At 40.2% G+C, this 21101-nt stretch overlaps 1 protein-coding gene across 1 annotated transcript in view; it reads left to right on the top strand.

Annotated features, from left to right (window-relative positions):
- SYT14 (synaptotagmin 14) overlaps positions 1–19158 on the top strand; it is a 172577-nt gene extending 153419 nt beyond the window's left edge. The window contains exons 7-9 of the mRNA XM_077811960.1: positions 13711–13900; positions 17607–17663; positions 18845–19158. Of these exons, the coding sequence (XP_077668086.1) occupies positions 13711–13900; positions 17607–17663; positions 18845–19158 (561 nt within the window). The remainder of the gene's footprint in view (positions 1–13710; positions 13901–17606; positions 17664–18844) is intronic.
- The last annotated feature ends 1943 nt before the right edge of the window (positions 19159–21101 follow it).

Raw genomic sequence — 21101 nt, 5'->3', positions numbered from 1 at the left:
GGCAGTGGCTTTTAAATTGGCTTGGGAGCAGTAACAGCAGTTCCATCACTGAAGCAACTTTTTCCCTTAAAAAAGATCCAGATCTTGGCCAGTGGGGGCACTGAGCTGAGGAAGTCAAATTTTGCTGAAAAAATTGGAATTCAGAAAAAAAATGAACATATCTAGTTGAAGTCCACACGGGTCGTCATCTGGCTCAGAGAGACCAATTCTAGCCAAGCTGAAACCCGAGTCCTAGACCTAGACAAAATCTATGTTGCATGGATCAAGGACATTCTAGGCAATGCACTCTCTCTCTAGTTCATCCTGACTTTCCCAGCCTCAGAATGGCAGCCAGTGGCAGCCCTGGGCCAAACTTTCCTTGCTTTGTCAGAAATAGAAATGTTCAATTGTTTCTGAATTCCAATTTTTTAACGACATGTGACTTCCCACTGGCACAGTGCACCCACTGGCCAAGACCTGGATCTTTAAGGGGAAAAGTTGTGTCAGTGATGGAGCTGCTATCATTGCTCCCGAGCCAATTTAAAAGCCACTGTCCTCCCTTCCCTGCCTTTTTCGGGAACAGGCCCAGCAGTGGAATTTGAGGTTGGGCCTTACAACCAACTCCAGGTACTTCCCTTCCCACTTTCCTCTCCCATCCTCACTGTCTCAAGCAGGGCTGGCTCCAGGCACCAGCGAACCAAGCAAGTGCTTGGGGCAGCAAATATAAAGGGGTAGCAGGAGGTCAGGCTCTGAGGCACCAATCTGCCCTCGGCAGCAGCGGGAATTCAGTGGCGGGGACGCGACTGTTCTTCGGTCGCTGGCACCAATTCAGCGGCCGCGCCATCAGTCCACCTCCGTGTTTGGCGGGCAGGATTCCGCCTCCCTGTTCGGCGGCAAGTTTTTTGGGTTTTTTTTTTTGCCGCTTGGGGCAGCAAAAACACTGGAGCTGGCCCTGATCCCAAGGGTCAGGCCGAGCAAGGACAGAGCAGAGAAATGGGGAGGAAAGCAACTGGACCAAATTGTGCAGCTGAAACAGGAACTCCACTGCTGGACCCATTCTGCCTGTGTCAGATGCCATGTTGGTTGACAAAGTTACAGGCACTGCAGTGAGTCTGATGATGGGACAGAAGTACCCATCAGCCCCCAGCAACCTTAAATAATCCACCTTCCATCTACTGAGAACGGGGGTTGGGGGGACAGGTAGGAGCAGCAGGAGTGGAATTTGTGTGTCTGCTCCACAAATATTCCATCTTCTTGTCCCCTCTTTGCCTTCTCCCTGTCTCTTCTTACCTAGGGACAAGGAGATAGGGAGAGGAGCAGCTGGAGTAGATTGTAGAGCTCTAGTCCTGGCTTGAGGACCCAGCTTTGGTTCATCAGATTCAGGTTATGAGCTGGTCATCTATAGGAAGTTTGCTATTTGGGAAATCTGCTGGGAGAGATGAGCTTGTTACCTGCACTCTCAACAGAATTTCAGCTCCCAGGTCTCTCTCCAACATCCCTCCCACGTTTCCTGTTATCTTCAGAGGGATAAAGAAGCGTGGGGGAGTTGGTAGCTCTAGCTTTGTCAGGAATGTAGCTGAGAAGTCTGTGCATTGTGCTGGCAGTCCATAAGTGGATCAGCAATACTTCATGGTTCCACTAAGTAATTCTAAAAAGAAGGTCTAATAGCATTTAGTAGTTTAAATTACACATCTTTGGGGCACTATACGCTAGACTCGGCAAGGAGAGTTGAGTGATATACATTTTATGTCTCTTTTGCTCTTTTTATTTCTAGGTCTGTGGAAAATGTGTTAAGACTTTTGCAACTTTACAAACAGATATTTTTTGGAGTGTTCTCTCTCTCTGAAATCTCTAGTGCAAATGACTCTAAATTCCCTTTCCCAGATATGCCCTACAAATTTACAAGCTAATCTGAGTTTTCTTCTGGATTTTAGAGGAGCTATGAAATTCAGCTTTAAATAGAAATTTAGCTAGATCCTTAACTCTGGAGCAACTAGATGCTGTTCTGTACTCTGGTAGAAAGGTAAAGATATCATTTAAATATTTAGTCTAAACAGATGCACATTATGGCCAAATGAAATAAAATGTTTAACTATTTCTGTACATATTAACATTTTGTTCTTTAGGATTTAGTATGAAAAATCTTTTATGAGACTTACAAATTTACTGTACACTGAGCACTAATAGTGTTCTCAAAATATGAAAAGCTTCACAGGGCTCTTACTTGGCTTGTTCAAAGTCTTTCAGGAAGACAGAATGCTGTTTTGCCAGTTTTGAGAACATACATTCTATTTTGTCATTTCATTTTATGGCTAATTTATTCATGATATCTTGAGTTTGGAAACAAAACTAAACTTTGAATAATATGGCATTTTTCTGGTTTCATTAATTTGGCTGTGCATATTTTTCTAACTGTTTAAAATACAAGTAAGGACATTTTATATAACTTTATAGCCTCCATAGTGATAAATTAAGGCTGTACATGAGAGTTTTAGTCCCTTGACTATAACAAATGAAAGAATTATATTTTTCATTTGATTTCCCTTTCCAAATGTTTTGCCCATGATAAAATGAGCTTTTTTGAATAGTACATTCAGTAGTTTGTTCTCCTGAGAGCAAAAAACAAAGCAAAGGGAAAAGGTTTTGATGAAAAGTTATCATTTTAGCAGTTTTTGAGGCAATCTGATTATAACCACATTGATGATAATTTAATAACCATCAAAACAATTGTACATTTAATGTGAATATTAATGTGGAATAGTAGTTGATATAAAGTCTTATTTTGGGATTTGCAAACAGAAAACATGCCAGCATTTAAAGTATTAAATTTTACACAAATGAGAATGTTGTTTCATAAACTGAAGTTACACAATGGTAACATTTGTAAAACATTTGATATTTCTCCAGTGATTTAAGTTGATTCAGGACTTAACTCTGCAAGCTTAGCTTTAAGCACATGAATAGGACTATGCAGTATGCTTAGTTAGGCCCTGATTCAGGAAACCAGTTAAAGCATGTGCTTAAGCACGCTTCCTGATCAGGAATGCTGTCTTGAATTGGAGCCTTGTCAGGTGATTAAAGTTTTTATACATGTTAGCAGGCGTATAATCTAAAACAACTTGAATCACAAGAGTGATACCATATGTTCTACTAATTTACCATACTGTAACTGCAATTTAGTAAATTTTCTTACTTGTATATACTGAAATCAATGGGACAATTCTGGTGCTTGAGTTAAGCATGTGGTTAAATGTTTTCAGGATTGGGGCCTTCATTAACATCTTTTGCCACTGAAAAACATTATTCATGTAAACAAACACCACAGAATATTAGAGATTAATTCCGTGTGTAATTTCTGAATATTATTAACCTTAATCTTAACTTTACATCTACTTTACAAATAGAATATCCTGTTAAAAAGGTCTCTTATAACATGAATAGTTCCAAAATGAATAATGTTGGACAGCAAGGCGTACAGTCCTATTCTGCCAGATATAGTGGTTTATCTGCATGCAGATCTGTCTAAGGTTATGTGCTTAAATCCCCAGCCTGTCTTGTCCCCAGTTCCTGTGTCACTTTGTCCAGATGTGAATCTTGTACTGGGAACTTGCCTGTACTTGACAACTTCCAGCTTCTGGTCCAACTTCAGTCCCTGAAGATTGATAAATTTCAGTGCTTGGCATCCAACCTTGACTTTTCCTAGTGCGCTCATGGTTTGCACCCTGTAGAGGCTGGTTTTCACATGAGCTAGTCTACTAATTTCTGGGGAGCAGCAGCTTGACACCAAAGTGAAAATCAGTGGGACATAGGCTTTGGAAATTTAACTCCTGAGCTTTTTGCTCACACGTAGAATGGAATCCTGGTCCTACTGAAGTCAATGGCAAAATGCCCATTGACTTCAGTAGGGTTAAGATTTCCCCCACAATGTGTTGGGAGGTTTCAAAAGTATTAGGGCTTGTCTAATCAGGATACTTAGGAAAATTAATCCAAGTAATTTTTTGAAGTGGATTAAACCTCATTAAACCCCTTTGTAGACACTCCCATTCAGAATTAAACTGGCCTTAATGTGATTTAGCTTAATTTACTTTTAAAGAGAATTAAACTAAATCAAATTAATATCATTTTAATTCTGAATAAGTGTATCCAAACAGGGGTTTAATGTGGTTTTATTAATCCAGTTTAAATTCACACCTTTAGTTAATTTCAATTAACTTTTGTGAGTGTCCATTTGTAGATAAGCAAAAGGACAGTCAGCTAAGAGAGAGCATTTTTTAAAAAGTTTTGAAAGTTGTAAAATGACAAAATGCTGTACTAGCCAAAAAAAAAAAAAAAGCACACCTAGACTAAAAAGAGTATTCATTACATTTAATCTTTATTTCTTCATTTAACTGCTATTTGGCAACATCTTTACTAACAGAGTGAAGCTTATTATTTCATGCATATTTAACATGAGGATATAAGCATCACTTAACTCTTTGGATCTGCTGAATATGTTCCCACTAAGCAGAATTTATGCTAATACTGGCCCAGTTAAGTAGCCGTCAGTGCCATTCATTATCATTAGGTTAAATTGGTTTCCTGGGAGCTAGCCCTATAAAATATATGATGATGAAGTGATGTATATTGTACCATCTAGCAGATTTCCTGAACTGTCATGTGCTCTAAAATTTTCCTCTTTGCCACTGAGAAAAAGCAGATCATCCTCTTTTGGGCACAGAAGACTATTGAGAGATCAAGGGGAATGAGGAATTTAAATTTCCTTCCTAAATCTGTAGTGTTTGGTGAATTTGGAGATTTAGTATCAAATAGAGACCATGTTATTGTGCTAATTGTGAGTTGCTGGTACATTGCAAAAGTTTGAAAAACATTGTGTTTACTTGAACAGTTTCGCCTTTGGAAAAAAAAAACACAACTTCATGTTTTCCACTTTTCTCTTCCCTGCCCAAACAAAGCTTGCAAGAAATGTGTATACCACATACAGGTCTTGAGAGAGTATCTATGACTGTTTGGAGTAGCATTGTCCAACTTAACTCTATTAAAGCATACAATAATAGTACATATAGAGCTGAATGCTTGAAACAAATGAAAGTTACAATATCAAATTCAGTTGAGCTAGTCACTGAGGCTGGTATTTCAATACATTATATTGATACAATACTAATAAAAATCAAAAGCTGTCCCAAACAATTCAATATATGTTAAGTGGTTTTAATATTAGACATTTCCACAACTAACATGCTGTGAATCATGTTAGCTTAGCCATGGGCTTTCTCTAAACAAGTGGCGGACTGGCTTTGAGAATCACTGGTCTAGGTGAAGTTACTATCAGTGGGTGCAGAAAAAGAGTAATTATCAATGGTTCGCTGTCAAACTGGGAGCATGTATCTAACAGGATTCCACAGGGATGTGCCCTAGGTCTGGTACTATTCAATAGTTTCATTAATGATTTGGATAATGGGGTGGAGAGTATGCTTATAAAATTTACAGATGACACCAAGCTGGGAGGGATTGCTACCTCTTTGGAGGACAGGATTAGAATTCAAAATGACCTTGACACAATGGATAATTGGTCTGAAATCAACAAGATGAAATTCAGTAAAAGACAAGTGGAAAGTACTGCAGTTAGGAAGAAAAAAAATCAAATGCACAACTACAAAATGGAGAATAACCGGCCAGGCAGTAGTACTGCAGAAAATGGTCTGGGGGTTATAGTGAATATGGGACAACAATGTGATGCAGTTGCAAAAAAAGCTATTATTATTCACAGCAGTATTGACGGAAATGTCGTATGTCAGACATGGGGAGTAATTGTCCTGCTCTACTAGGCATTGGGGAGGCCTCAGCTGGAGTACTGGGACTAGTTCTGGATGCCACATTAGGAAAGACTGGATAAATTGGAGTGAGTCCAAAGGAGAGCAAAAAAAGATAAAAGGTTTAGAAAACTTGACATATGAGGAAGGTTGACAAAACTAGGCGTATTTATTCTGAGAAAAGAAGACCGCAGGGGGGCCTGATAAGTCTTTAGATATGCTAAGGGCAGTTATAAAGAAGACTGTGACCAATTGTTCTCCGTCCATTGAAAGTAGGACAAGAAGTAATGGGCTGAAGCTGCAGCAAAGGAGATTTAGGTTAGGTATTAGGAAAAACTTTAACCAATTAATCTCTGGAATAGGGTTCCAAGAGAGGTTGTGGAATCTCCATCGTTGGAGTTTTTTAAGAACAGGTTAGACAAATGCCTATCAGGAATGGTCTAGGTTTACTTGGTCCTTCCTCAGGCAGGGGGCTAGATGAGACGAGCTGTGGAGGTCCCTTCCAGCCCTACATTTCATAGAATCATAGAAGTTTAGGGTTGGAAGAGACCTCTGGAGGTCATCTAGTCCAACCCCCTGCTCAAAGCAGGACCAATCCCCAACTAAATCATCCCATTGATGACCCACTAATCCGCCAATTCATTACTCAAGATCTTTTTTTTTTTTTTTAAATCTAAATAAAATAGAGGTGTATACATTTATTTTTCTGGTGATAACCTACAATAGTTACATGCAGTGTTGTTGTAGCCATGTTGATCCCAGGATATTCTATGATTCTATGAAATATTCACCATTAACAAAGCCAAGGAAAAAACAAAACAGCAATATGGGGAAGTAGAACCCATGTAAGATTCACCCCAAACGCAGCCTTCTTCAAAGCTTCTTCCCCACACAGCCTACTTCAGGTTTAGCAAAGCAAAAGAGATTTCTTTCTTTAGAATATTGGGCAGCCAGGAGACTTCAGCACCTCTTTCACTCTTGCAGATCAGGATTAGCATTTTATATGACAAATGAGCCCTGGTAAGAGTTGTGACAAATGACCTACCTAAAATATTGGGAAGGAGAATATCCCTTCCCCGGTACTTGCACTTATGGTGTGACCTCAAATGAATTGAGAGCAGAATTGATCTCTATGACTACAAGTCCAGAATAAGTCACAGGAAGAGATGAACATGTAAGAAACAAACATGCTATTTCCATGAAATTGTGATTAATAATAAAAAATGAAGAAAGACAGATGAAGTTATGCTATGGACTGGGATGTAGGCAGTCTGGCCTAGTAGTCAGAGCAGGAGTCAGGTCTAGTGAGCAGAGCAGGTGTCCAGGTTGGGGAACGAAGCCCAGGGTCAGCACCACAGTCAACTGCCAATTACCAGAGCCAGGGGGCAAGCCAGAATCAGAACTAGGAATCAAAGTGGAGTGTCACAGAGTCGAAGTCAGATGCCAAATGCCAGAGCCCAGGGTCAAGCCAGAGTCAGGGTGAGAAGTTGGTGCCCAGGGTCAGAGCCAGGACTAGTAACTGATGATTGGAGACGAGGTGTAAGATCAAGAATTGGAGGAGAGGCAAGAATCAAGCATGGAACAGGAGCATAGTGGGAACAGGAGTGAAGGTAAGGGTGAAGTAGGAGCCAGAAGTAGAGGAGAAATCAGGAAGAGAGTTGGATGCAAGAGGCAGCACAAGCAGGGGCCAATGCAGCCACAATAGGAACTTAGCTTGTTGCTCAGACAAACTTCCAGTGCTGACTTCTGGCTTAAATAGCATGGTTGGAGCAGGGCAATCCTCCAACTGGGGCTTCTGTCGGTGATGCCTTGGCTGAGGCTATAGTCCTACCAGCTTTTTGGCCCACCAGGTTTCAGAACACGTTGGGTGGAGGCCAGGATGTGGTGCCTGCCTGGCGACTCCCAGGCCTGAGTTTGAGACCCAGGATATCACAAGTTATACAAAAGAAATACCAGGTTTTTTTAATGCTTTCTAGGGATAAATGTCTGCTGTTTAATTTGATCCAGTTAGCTCTGTTTGCTGATGGGGAAAAAACCTAGGAAAAAAGATGGGACTGAACCCCCAGGAGTAGGGAGTCACTTCTCATGTGCCACAGGGCTAAGGTTCAGATAGTAAGAAAACGTTCCTCAGCAGTTCAGCATGCCAGCACTGAGCACTATACGTATTTTCCTCTATATGAGGAAAAAAGGTCTTGTATTTCTTTTGGTTTATTGTTTGTTGTGCAGTAGGAACCAGTTATAATGTGTTTAATAGAAACATTCCTATACCTGATATATTCCTTTAGGGATTCTTTTTAAAAGGTTCAATTTTGTTTTCTATTTGATACACACAAAGAAGTTAACAGAGACAGTGTCTTAATCTCAAATGTGTACATACACAGTACATTTTAATCTTGTAATCAGATGTAAATTCACCCATTCTAATGATGTTGATCAAATCAATTCTGAGAGACCTTCCAGTAAAGTACCAGCCTTGTGGTGTATGCAGAAAAGATTTAAAGATCAACAGGGGATGATAGCTCTGACGTATAAAGCCAGAGAGCTAGAAATCTGGGCATTTTAATGTAAAGATATTGCCGTTCTGACTAAATGCTTGGAAAAGGTTTTACCACTTAGCATTTTTTATTTTGTATTTAGTGTACTAAAAATATATTTGTTGTCACAGTTAATGTAGGAAAAATGTAATTATCTTATGCAAACAAACACCTTTCTGAATAGGTCAGTGTAGATAAACTTGTTTTGACAGGTTTTAAGGATAGAGCATTAGACTGAGACTCAGGTGACCTGTGTTCTATTCTCAGCTCTGCTACCGGCCTGCTGGATGACCTTGGGCATACCACTTTATTTCCCAGTGCCACCGTTATCCCCAAAATGGGAATAAGGATACTGCCCTCTTTTGTAAAGTGCTTTGAGATCTGTGGATAAAAAGCACTAGGTATTATTATTAATTTATTTTATCTTACTCACAAGGAAACTGCTGCAATGAAATGGCCTCCACGCTGATTTATAGGTAGGTTCAAGGCAGGTTTAGATGGCAACGAAAAGCAGAAATAGCACTCCATTATTGTCATAAGATTAAAGCTTTATTGTGTCTATCTTTATATTCATGTTGTATTGGTTAACAATTTCATAATGAATATTTTAAAAGTTGGCACTTGATCATTGTGCTTTTATTTATCAAAATATCAGTACCATCCGAAGGCCGGTAAATACAATATCATTTCTTTCCGCACTCTTTCTTGAAAAGACTGGTGACCTCTTTTTGGATTTTCTACCATGTGCACAGAGTAAAAACAAGATAGGACTTGGAAAGGAGCCCAGTGATACTGTTACATTTTAAAATCTTCATGCAATGTACAGACTAGGGACTAAGTCAGAGTAAATAGCAGTAGCCATTGCTACCAAGAAGAGCTTCACTTGAAAGGCAATAAATGGATCTGTTTCAATGTAGATCTCTACATCAACACTCAAATAGGGCAGCATACACTGGGGAAAATACTGTAGAGAAGAAATCCTGCTAATATAGACTATTCTTGAGTTTTTTACTATAGTGTTTTGTGGGACTTTTTCATAATGGTTATTGTGGTGGACAATTGCCATTGCCATATATGAAAACGCTTCCAGTCCTTAGTCTGTGATATTTTCCGTGCTGCTAGATATGTGTAGAAAGTCTTCACCAAGCACTGCTCTCTCTCTCGCTGATCTCTGTTGCTGAATTTTCCCTCTCTGAGCATCACCTGGTCCCTTTCAACATCACCCATCAGCCCCTCCCCTTGTCCTGTCACTCAACCTTTCCATGGTTTCCAGTCCATCAGCTTTGATGATTTTTCATCTGCTCTCAGCTCTCTCCTCCCTGTCCTCTGTTCTCTTGCTTCTACTGATGTGGTTGTTGATTATCTCCATGCTCCACTCTCCTCCACCTTTGACTCTTTGGCCTCTCTCTCCCATCACAAGGTCCATCCTGCCTTGGCTCACCCCCCAACATCTGCTTCCTTCACTTCTGCTCTCACACTGCAGAATGTTTCTATGGAAATCCTGTGACCAGGCTGATTTCCTCCACTACAGATTTGTTCTCTTTATCAGTTCTGCCATCTTGCTAGATAAGCAGCCCTACTTCTCCAACATAATTTAATCCCATGCCCGCAATCCCAGACACTTTTTGCTATCTTTGATTCACTCCTCAAACCCTCCCCTCCTCATGTCTCCATGTCTCTCTCTGCACAGAATCTCATTAATTTCTTCAAAGAGAAAACTGACAACCTATGACATGATTCTCTCTCCCCTTGGTTTCCCTTCCCTTTCCCTCCTACAACTCTCTTCCTCCTCCACAGTAACAGATGCAATGGTTTTTCATCTGCTCTCCTCCTCTTCTAACACTTCCACTTGCCTCAGTGAGTCCATCCCATCCCATCCCATCTCATCTCCTGATCTCCCTTGCTCCCACTCTCATACCCTGCATTACTCTTCTCTTTTAATCTCTCACTCTCCTCTGGCTCTTTTCCCTCACAACATAAACATTCTTTAATCTTTCCCTTCTTAAAGCAAAGTCATCCTTGACCTCACTTACCTCCAGCTACTGCCCCCTCTCCTTTTCATCTCTAATCTCATTGAATGCATTCTCTGCAATCACTGTCTGGAGTCCCTTTCCTCCAGTTCTATCCTAGATCCCCTACCATTCATTTTTGCTTCTTGCACTCCATTGAAATGGCTCTTGGTAAAGTCTCTAATGACCTCTTCCTAGTCAAATCTCAGAACTAGTACTCCCTCCTTGTCTTCCTCAACCTGTCAGCTGCCTTTCGTACTAATGACCATGGCCGCCTTCTTGACAGTTTGTTCTCCCTTGGTTTCCATGTCTCTGTCCTCTCCTGATTCTCCTTCTGTCTCTCTAATTGCTCCTTCAGTGTGTTCTTCGGAGGATCCTCTTCATCACCCTCCAACTTCCTATGGGTGTTCTGTAAGGCTCTGTCCTTGGTCCCCTTCTCTTCTCCATCTATATCTTATCTCTGGTAATCTCATCTGTAAACACAAATTCACCTACCATCTCTATTCTGATGACTCACAGATCTATCTCTCTACTCCCAGACCTATCTCCTTCTGTCCAAACTAAAATCTTGACCTGTCTCTCTGACATCTCCTCATGGATGTCTAGCTGTGTGCCCAAGCTCAACATGGCTAAACAGAGCTCTTTATCTTCTGCCCCGCAAGTTCTCTCCCCACTCTTTCTCAATCACTGTCAACAACAACACCATTCTGCCTGTCACTCAGTAATCTTCGACTTGGACCTCTCTCTAGGTACTCATATCCAGGTTATGTCTAAATCTTGCCGATTTTTTCTGAGTAATATCTCTAAGATATGGCCATACCTATCCATCCACACAGCTAAACTCTCATCGAGGCTCTCATCATCTGCCATCTCAATTACTGCAACATCCTTGTCTCTGGCTCTGACAAATGCAGACTTGCCCCACTCATACCCTTTAAGAATGCTGCTGCAAAAACATTTTCCTACCCCATCATTTTTACCACTGGCATCCCACCATTTGAAAGGGGCTCTGGAAAATATGCGCACAGCTACCTCATTATCCTCCTTCAGATCCCTCCTTAAAACTCTCCATTGCCCTGATGCCTACAAAAACTTGTCAACGGTTAGGCTGCTGATAGGCTCACACTACTGTCTATTATACTGACTGATCGTGGGTATTGTGCAATCATGGGGTGTAATTCCAGCTTAAGTAGACAATCTGAATAAGAGAGAGTTTTATATAGTTTTAACAGCTGTGAAAAAATGTTGTTGTATGCCATACCTGCAGTTGTGAAAACACATTATAAAAACAGACTGGCCAACCCTTGATTTTATCCATTTCATGACAGCCGGCGCTTTTGGAATGCACAGTGTACACAATGCTTGCTGGAGCTGAGTCATGTTCCTTTTCAGCATTCCACTTTGTACTTCATAGTTTAGGTTGAGGAATGTGGGGGTTTTATTTGCTGTATACCAAAGAAGCAGAGAGTAAATGCAATTAAAAAATACTTCATAGCTCATTTTCAGCCCTAAATAATGAGCATTGGGAAGAATTATCAAAAGCTGAAAATGCAAATTGGGATGGTTCAGAGGACTGGGATCTGAGGATTTGGGTTAGGACCTTCTCCAGCAGGAATGTATTTGGTAACACCATTATGCATTCACATATAAGGACTGGAATTCTTGGAATAAGCTTTGGGAAGCTTGTATCATGCTTACATTTATTTGGACGTATTGTTTCTGTTGACGAGAATTAGGACAAGGATTCAATTTCAAATGCAATCTCATAGACTAAAGTAATACCTGTGCTATAATTTGGTCTTCTGTATTTCATTCATGCTTTACGAGTAAAGTAAAATTTTCATTTGCTTTAAGATTGACCTTGGCCTGGGATGGTCCGAGGCTTGATCTCACTGTCCCTTATCACCAATTTCTAGAAAGGGTGTGGATGTGTTGAACACTGGAGAAGCAGCCACCTTAAAGAACAATGGATCCAATCCCCCTCCTTCCATCCGTCCCCCAGCAACTCCTTTAAATAATGTTGAGTCTGAAAGGAGCCACCCCAAATTCTCTTTGACCGATGAAAAGATGGGTACAACTAACAGGCCTCCCAGCCTAGGTAGACAGATTTGTGCTAGTAGGGCTCAAGTTAGCACCCCGTAAATAGCAGTGTAGATATTATGGCTCTGATGGAGACTTGGGCTAGCTACCTGAGCTCAGACCCAAAGGTGTGTGGCCGGGGGCATGATCTTAGGTGGCTAGCCCAAATCTCCACCCAAGGGGCAGTGTCCATACTGCTATTTTTAGTGTGTGGGCTTCAGTCCTGCGAGTGCAAGTCAGTCTACGCAGGCTGGAAGGCTCACTTCCAGCTGCAGTGTAGACAGACCCTTAGGATCTTTGAGGGAGGAATTTAAAGGAGTAAATTGGGCATTTTAAATTCTCTCCACAGCTTCCAAGCAAATAGCAGTTGGGCCAAATATAACCCAGAGCCTTGTTTGCACTAGAGTTACTATATGCATATAGTCCCCAGAGTAGGAAGTCCACTGGGGCAATAAATGTGGTAGCGTAAAGTAGCTGTAACCTTTCCTTTGCCGGGGGGAGGGGCTGAAAGGGGCCAAGGTGGGTGTGAGCAGCCTGGATCAGGAGGCAACACAGTCATAATGGCTGGGAGATGTGCATCCTCTTAGAGGCTCCCATGGTGGAAATTAAAGCTTCCTCCCAGCGGGAACCAGGTGGAAAACACTATATCACTGCCTGCCCACCCTTGACGTGACTTTCCCTCCTTGCCACTCAGGGCACAGAGGCCTGTTACATTCCATATGCCTGGCTCAATTAATCTGCCCTACTAAACAAACTGGTTCTTGGCAGTGTGTGTTTGTGTTTCTCCTTGTGTCTTTAACTGTATGCTCATGAGTTTTCAATCTGGCGAATAACCTTTACAAAGGAGAAATAAAAATTCCCTGTATTTTATTGTGTTCCAAGTTCAAATGGTGATTTATATCTATGGAAAAACAGCAAATATCCTAAGTTTAGTAGGCTCTAAGATGCCAGCAAACTACACTGTATGTCTCACCTTATCAATTCAAGTAAGTAAAGACCCTAAATGCTGTGTTTGACTTGGTCCTTTTATTTTTCCTGACTATTTAATAATGAAAACACAATATTAATAACTTCGTCTCCAGATTGCTTTGTTCTTTGTTACCTCAGGTGTATATATAAACACACTACACTAAATACACTAAAGGACTACATTTCTCATCTGGTGCATAAGGGTTTTAGGCATGCAATTCCTGTTATTGGTAAAGTTGCTTGCCTAATTCCCTAAGTGCTACACTAAAAATTGATCTCAAGTAGCTTCACTCTGTAAAATACTTTAAAATATTTCATTTCTGTTTACAGGGCTGTGACTCTCAAATAAGCATGTCAGAAATGTCCTGCAGTGAAAGTACCTCCTCTTGTCAGTCCCTAGTACATGGCTCAGCTCCAGAAATCCTCATCGGCCTACTTTATAATGCCACAACTGGAAGACTATCAGCAGAAGTGATAAAAGGCAGCCACTTCAAAAACTTGGCAGCAAACAGACCACCCAGTGAGTGATAATCTTTTTTTTTTTTAATCATCCTAATACTTCTGCACTTGTGGGGCTCTCAGTGGTGGGAACGTCAATCCTATCATTTAGTCTTACCCAGTCCAAATGAAATAGAGCAATCATCAACTAATCTGTTTCATGTTTTTATTTCTAGTCCGTTGGGAAATAGCAAAAATCTAAAATTCAAAATATTAGTTATAAGTTGACAAGACTGTTTTAATTTTTCATGATGACTGACTAATAAATTACCTTTATTATAATGATTAATTGCTGAACTATTAATGCCTCACATCACAGGCCAGGAATAAAAAGTTACCGTTTTTAAAGAAACAGTATGTGCCAACTAACACTAGTGTAAATATGGTGAAGCTGTTGCTGTTACTAGGGAACTGATGCTACAGTCTTTAATTGTGTATGGACTTGTGTATATATGTGATATATTTGGAAAAGTTATATTTAACTTTTGAAATCTCAGAGAAGACACTCTAAGGCAAATTCTAGCCTTTGCCATGTGATGCAGTACAGATCACCACTTAACTTGGAAAATTCATCACTGGATGGAGCTGGGAAAACTTTTTTTATTTTAACTTATTCTGCAAAATTGACTCAAAATCAACCTTGGTTTGAGATGAACCTGTGTCTAAAAATATCTCCAAACTTTCTAAATTTGTATTTTGAGTTTGAGCATAATTTCCTGAAATAAGACACATGGAATAAGTCAGATGGTATTTTTCCTCCGTCTAGTGTTCCAGATTTTGGTTGGATGTATTCCTGGAGGCTTCCTCGCATGACATAATCTTTAATTACAAATTAATCTTAAATTCCTGGAGACTCCAGGACAATCCCAGAGGGTTGGCAACCGTACCTCCATCCCTGACTGGTTGCTCCTTCTCATGTGATGTGGAGAATAAGCCCAGCTAATCAGAATCCATTTTTATTTGGTTCCTATGTGATTCCATTCTAATTCTCTGATCTGACTTGGCAAAATTCAGTAGGTGTCTGTCTGACTCAAGCAGGTTATAGCAAGATATGTCTGGATGCTCCGACCTTGGCCACATTATTCCCCAATCTAAGTTCCCTCTAAGCTGCGTGGCCACACAGCTGCTTATTAAGCACTGTGCAGGCTCTCAGGGCTGCAGCGGGGAGAGATGCCTCTCCCCAAGCCCTGACCCAGCCCAGTCCCAAACCTGCTTAGGATGGTGGAGAGGCACCCCAGCCCAGCCCAGCCCCAGACCTGCTGCAGCCAGGGGACAGGAGCTCCTCCCCCGGCCTGGCCCAGCCCAGCCCCAGACCTGCAGCAGCTGCGAAGAGGCGCCTCTCCCCTCCAGCCCAGGTGCTGCTGCAGGGAGAGAGAGAGCTGCGGGGGGAGTCCTCTCTCCCCATCGTTACCCCAGGGAGCCCCACTGCACCCCAAACCCCTAATCCCCAGCCCCACTGCAAAGCCTGCACCCCCAGCCGGAGCTCTCATCTGCCCCGCCCAACCTTCTGCCCCAGCTCTGAGCCCCTCATCCCTGGCCCCACCCCAGAGCCCACAACCCCCAGCCAGAGCCCTCACCCCCTTCACCCCAACCTTCTGCCCCACCCTGAGCCCCCTCCCACACTCCGAATCCCTCGGTCCCACCCTGTCACATGAATTTTGTTATGTGCACCAATGTGGAAATGTGTCATGCCATCACCTCCATATTGGTGCACATAACAAAATTCATCCCACACATGGGTGGAGAAAATTGGAGGGAACACTGTTCCCAGTCCGCAATTTTCCTACCATTTTGCAGGCTTATCTGGCAGGCTGCCAACATTAAAAAAGCTGTGTTCATATCCTATCCATCTCTGGGATTGTTCTCTTCTTTAGCAGCTGAGTCATAAGTGGGACACTAAGGCTTGAGACTCTCTCCTCTCCCTTCCCTGGCTCTTTACTTATCCCATTCATTACCTTTGTCTCAGCCTTCTCCTCCATCTCCTTCTCTGAATATCTTTCTGCAGGGATGGAGCTGAGCTTGGTGGTCATGGATGGAGAAGGGTATGACGTAATCTTAGCTGCCTTTGTGTTGCCAAGCAGCAGCTCCAGAGACATCTCTTTGGAGTCAAAAACTAATAGAGATTGGGGATTAGAGAGACAGGAAAGGCTGGAGAAAGAGAGAGCGAGAGAGAGAGATGGGGAAACATGAAGGACCCAAAGACCCCAGATGAGGGAGAAGACCAGAAGATGCATGGAGAGATGGGGATCTCACAGGCAAGAGAGATGAGTGTGGAGAGGGACAATGGAAGTTTGAGTGAGGGGATGGAGGTGGAGATGTGAGAATCAAGGTAGGGGAGAGATGACCCTGGGTTCCCTTAGGGAAGAAAGAATAGGTAGCTGCCCCTGAAGGTGTTGGAGAGAGGGAATAAGCTACAGTTTCCTATAATACATTAGTGTACAAATTTTATGCAGATTAGATCTTGGGGGGTTTTATTTCTGGCAAGTCTGGCAGTGCCCTAATACTTTACTTTCATTCATTTCCCAGTTATCGGGAATTACCTTATTATTTTATGTTGTGATTAGTATAATAATGAGGGCCTAATTCTATATGTGCAAACATGAGATCAGAGTTCTGTTGTTTCCATGAAGCTGAGATGTAATCTAATTTCTAGTTCTGATGTGAGTGCTAAAACACTCATGATCCCATAGAATCCCAGTTTCACCCATGGATCACAATGAGATTCAACTGTGAAAAGTAAGGTTTTGTTCAGACATGACCCTTTTCATAGATTAGGGATTGTGAACTCATGTAAATTTGTCAAAGTCCTTGCAAACCAAACCTGGAAGGGTTCCTGCATCTCTATTACTGTTATAAGAGTTGTAGTGAATTTATCAAGCTACAGACTGACCTATACTAACAATCAGAGTTTGGAATTTGATCTGATATAGTATCTATAGTATAATTATCACTATAGTGTGATGAAGATGAGTGTACTAATCCTGATGAACTTTTATGTATTTTTAAAATTCCATTATAATTTAAAATTATAAAGTAGTGCATAAACTTTCATATAATAATTGTATGCATTAGTTTTAATTAATGAGTTGTTTAAATTTTAAACTAGAGATGGATCCACATTTGAATCCCAGGTCTGAGCATCTGTGAACTTTGCGGAAGTTTAGATCAGTTTCACTTTGTGATTCAACTTCATCTCTGCTTCAGTCGCAAAGTAACATTAAATATAATGACTGATCAAGATCATTATACATTTCTAGGATTAACTTTTCAGGTCAATAATCTTTCATTCTATTATTTGTAATATACGGAGCATAATTACTGTGTGTAGTCTTACTTAATATGCTGGAGTTTGCATGAAAAAGCATAAGGTTTGATAAAGAAGATACAGTGATATCAACCTAGTCTTTTATAACCTGATCACATGCATGATTCTTTCTATGTTCAATGTGCTTTAAATCCAATAACTATTAATATTAAGATCTCCCACTATTTAAGTGTAATTTTTTTGGTAAAGATTACACAATGAATGTACAAAATTCTCGTTTCATTAAATTTTACCCAACAATCCTGTTGTTCCATCCTCTATCTGAACAGAACTGCTAAGGTTTTGTGTTCTTCCGCTCCAGTGAACAGTGTTTCCTCTTAAACTTTAACCTTTGACCCTCTCTCACCAAACTATTGACATCTGGTCATTATTTCTTTTACTGCTTTCCACCCCCTGTTGTCAGACGGACTGTTCTGTTGTCTAAAACACTTGATAGGTGGACAGGTTTATATAATCCGAGGTGAGTTCCTGTAGAGACTAATTGGATGTTGTCTTTTTCATGCAAAAGGAAACTTGCCAGCAGTAAAGCTGTCCACGGCTGTCCACCATGTAGTTTCCAAAATGTACATTTATTATCTGTGGCACTGTTAAAAATAGTGGTAGCACATATCTCTGATTATGGATGATGGTATTCAGAGTATCTAAAAAGTGAAAACATGCAATGAGCATGCTCTACCAAGCTCTAATCTTTTAATAATCTTCTTGTCATATATACGATAGGAATAAAAAAGCAGATTTTTTCAGACAATTATATACTTCTTAAAATGAGTAATAACTTTATGAAATACAAATGCTTATACAGTATGCAGGTGTCATGACAAACAAAAAAATACAATTTTAAAAATAAAAGGCTTATCACTCAAATACTAAAACTCATGGTGTGTTAAATGCATTTTACAGTATACATTTTAAACATTACATCAGCATTTTGAAAGTATTTCCTAAAGCACTAGGCAAGCCACATCTTAAAGAACCATGTTAAATTGTGCAAAGATTATTTATTTTTCTCTCCAAAAACACATTAAATGTAATCTTGCATGAAACTAGGAACTACAAAAGAGATGTAATCTGTTTTGTAAATATCCACCATTTAATACATTTGGCTACATTTTGGTCTTTAAATGTAAACAAAATCAAAAAGTCTTAAGTAAGAAACCACATCCATGCAGAGATTTTTTTTTAAAGCATTTCATCCTTAGCTGTTTTGATGTCATTGCTGCACACCAACATTCGTTTTTCCTCTTCATTAGTTGTCTTCATTCCACTTGTTTGTTCTTATTTTCTGAAAACTCAGTGATATGCTTTTCAGTGTTGTGGCTAGTTGAAGCTTGCTAAGTGTTAATGCTATACCAGTCTGCTTTGTGTACAGACGTTGGGGGTGGTGTGAAAGAGAAGGATTATGAGGAATACCGTTAACTAAACTCATTAACATAGTGAAAATACCAGCTATGTCATTAGTGCAATAAAAATATTTTTGCTTACTTATCATCCTCTTCACATTATAACTATGTATGTCCAAACTGAGCTATGTTCAGTCAACATGGTATACACCGTATCCTTATGTAGTATGTCGTTCTATATCTTGTTAGCAAAAAGTCCTAGTCTAACAGTTAACATTCCAAAATGTTATTTATTTTGTAGATACATATGTTAAGTTAACACTGCTGAATTCCATGGGTCAGGAGATGTCCAAGTGCAAGACGTCCATCCGCCGAGGGCAGCCAAATCCAGTATACAAAGAAACCTTCATTTTTCAAGTGGCACTATTTCAGCTTTCAGATGTGACACTCATACTGTCTGTGTATAATAAACGCAGCATGAAACGAAAAGAGATGATAGGCTGGATTTCTCTAGGTCTCAACAGCTCAGGAGAAGAGGAACTAAATCACTGGACTGAAATGAAGGAATCCAAAGGACAACAAATATGTAGATGGCACTCATTACTAGAGTCTTAATAGGTAGTACCAAGGGTCAGTTGTGGTTCCAGGGAGTTCCATGTTTAACAAGACTGTCCCTTAGTCACCACTAAGAGATCTGTTATGGAAGTAACAAATTCAACATTCCACCTTAAAGAATGCACAGTGTGCGATGGAGCGGAACATTTTACACATTTTCTTCAATTAATTTGTCAGACACCTCACTAGTGTCACATTAAACCTTTCTGTACACAGATGAGATAGCAATCGCTCCATCCCCTTGATGCTTTCAGTACTGTTTGGTTTGGGATTATTTTCAATTTAGCAATTCAAATATATCTTATGTAAAAATTCCCAAATTATTATAAAATCCTCCTATCATCTTGGATTTTTTTAGTGCTCTTATATTTTAGTTTCTGACCTGCAAACATCCCAATTTAGAGACATCGGCCTTTAATACAAGAAACAAATTATTAAACTATGACACAAGTAAACAAAACAACAACAAAAAATCACCACGACTTGGAAAGAAAGCTTAATAGGGAATATATTGCTATTTTAGATTGATTTTGTTTTTTACGCACTTAGTTGCATTAACTTTTCATTTCTGATGTGAAATTAGTTTGAAAAACTCTAGCACTCAGTGGAATCAGGTGAACTTTGACATAAAATAAATGTTTCTTCAATCTGTGATAGGAACAAGCTCCACATTGTGGCATAAATTGGGTTTTTCCCCATTTGCCTGTGCTGGTGCCTAACCCAAAGAGACCAGATCACTGTTCTGGTCCCTTGCAAGTCTGTTGAGACAGGTTGTACTGTAAAACTATGTAACTTTCTGTTGAAAGCACTTCCTGTATTCATGTATTCCAATATAGGAAGCTCCTAGAGCGTGAGTTTACTAAAAATATCTTTTCATTAAACCAATTGATATGCATTTCTTTAAAATGTCAATATTGTGAAGATTATGTTGAAAGATCACAGAAGAAACAGTAGTAGTTAAACTGCTAAGGTAAAGGACCAATTCTATGACTTTGGGGAAAAGAAAGATATTTTTGTTTCCATGGCTGGTCATGTGAATTGCAGAGTTTCAAGAACCATAATTTCTAGTCTTGTTGGAGGACGAATACCGGGGATCTAGAAGAGAGTTATTTCCTCTCTATTTTCCAGGAGGCAGAGAGAAATAGGGCTAACCCCTGAGTTGTCAGGGCTTGCATGGAACATTGAACTCCCAAATGTATGGGTCCATTTGCTCTGCATGTATTTAAGGCTGGCACGGTTGGCTTCATAGCAACATCATGGTAAAAAAAGAAAAAGCTGCAGCATAATGGACAAATTTTGCCTTTGGATATGTACCCACAACTTCCACTGACATCAAAGAGGTGTGTGTGTGTGTGTGTAGAGCTGAGGTTTGGGCCTAAGTACCGTAAGTACAGTAGAGTATCACTAATTCACACTGACGGCCACATCCAATTCAGATTACTAAATATTGTGGATTATTGAGTCAGTAATGACACCGGTTTTAAAAAAAAAAAAAAAAAGTCAGGATTCTCAAAATGTATTTTTTTATTTATTACGATAATTTTCATTTCATCTTAATTGCTACTCTACCATATGTGAGCAAACATACCAAAGTTTATTTCTTAAAAGTAATTAAGTCTTACTAATGTGAGACCCCCCCCAGTGCAGCATTCACTGAGAAGGAGGGTGCGATCGCTGTATTATTTTTGGTGAGAATTATTGATGTTGTAGTGAATTTGGGTAAAGAAAGAAACTCTTTCTTGTTACCTCTGAACAGTTCAACCTTTGGGATACAAAGACCGTCAGGTACTGTGTGATTGCATACAGCAAGTGTATAAACTTAAAGATACATCATGTGACTCTCAGATACTCACAATACTTAAATGATTTCATAACCCCTTTCCTAAGAAATCTCCAGTTATAGTTTTGAATTGATGTTATTTCGTGCCTTTCATATCACACTA

Source organism: Eretmochelys imbricata, chromosome 3 (genome assembly GCF_965152235.1).
Source record: "Eretmochelys imbricata isolate rEreImb1 chromosome 3, rEreImb1.hap1, whole genome shotgun sequence".
NCBI classification, from domain to species: domain Eukaryota; kingdom Metazoa; phylum Chordata; order Testudines; family Cheloniidae; genus Eretmochelys; species Eretmochelys imbricata.
Note: the sequence above shows the minus strand (reverse complement) of the source record. Positions and strands in the feature narration are given on the sequence as shown.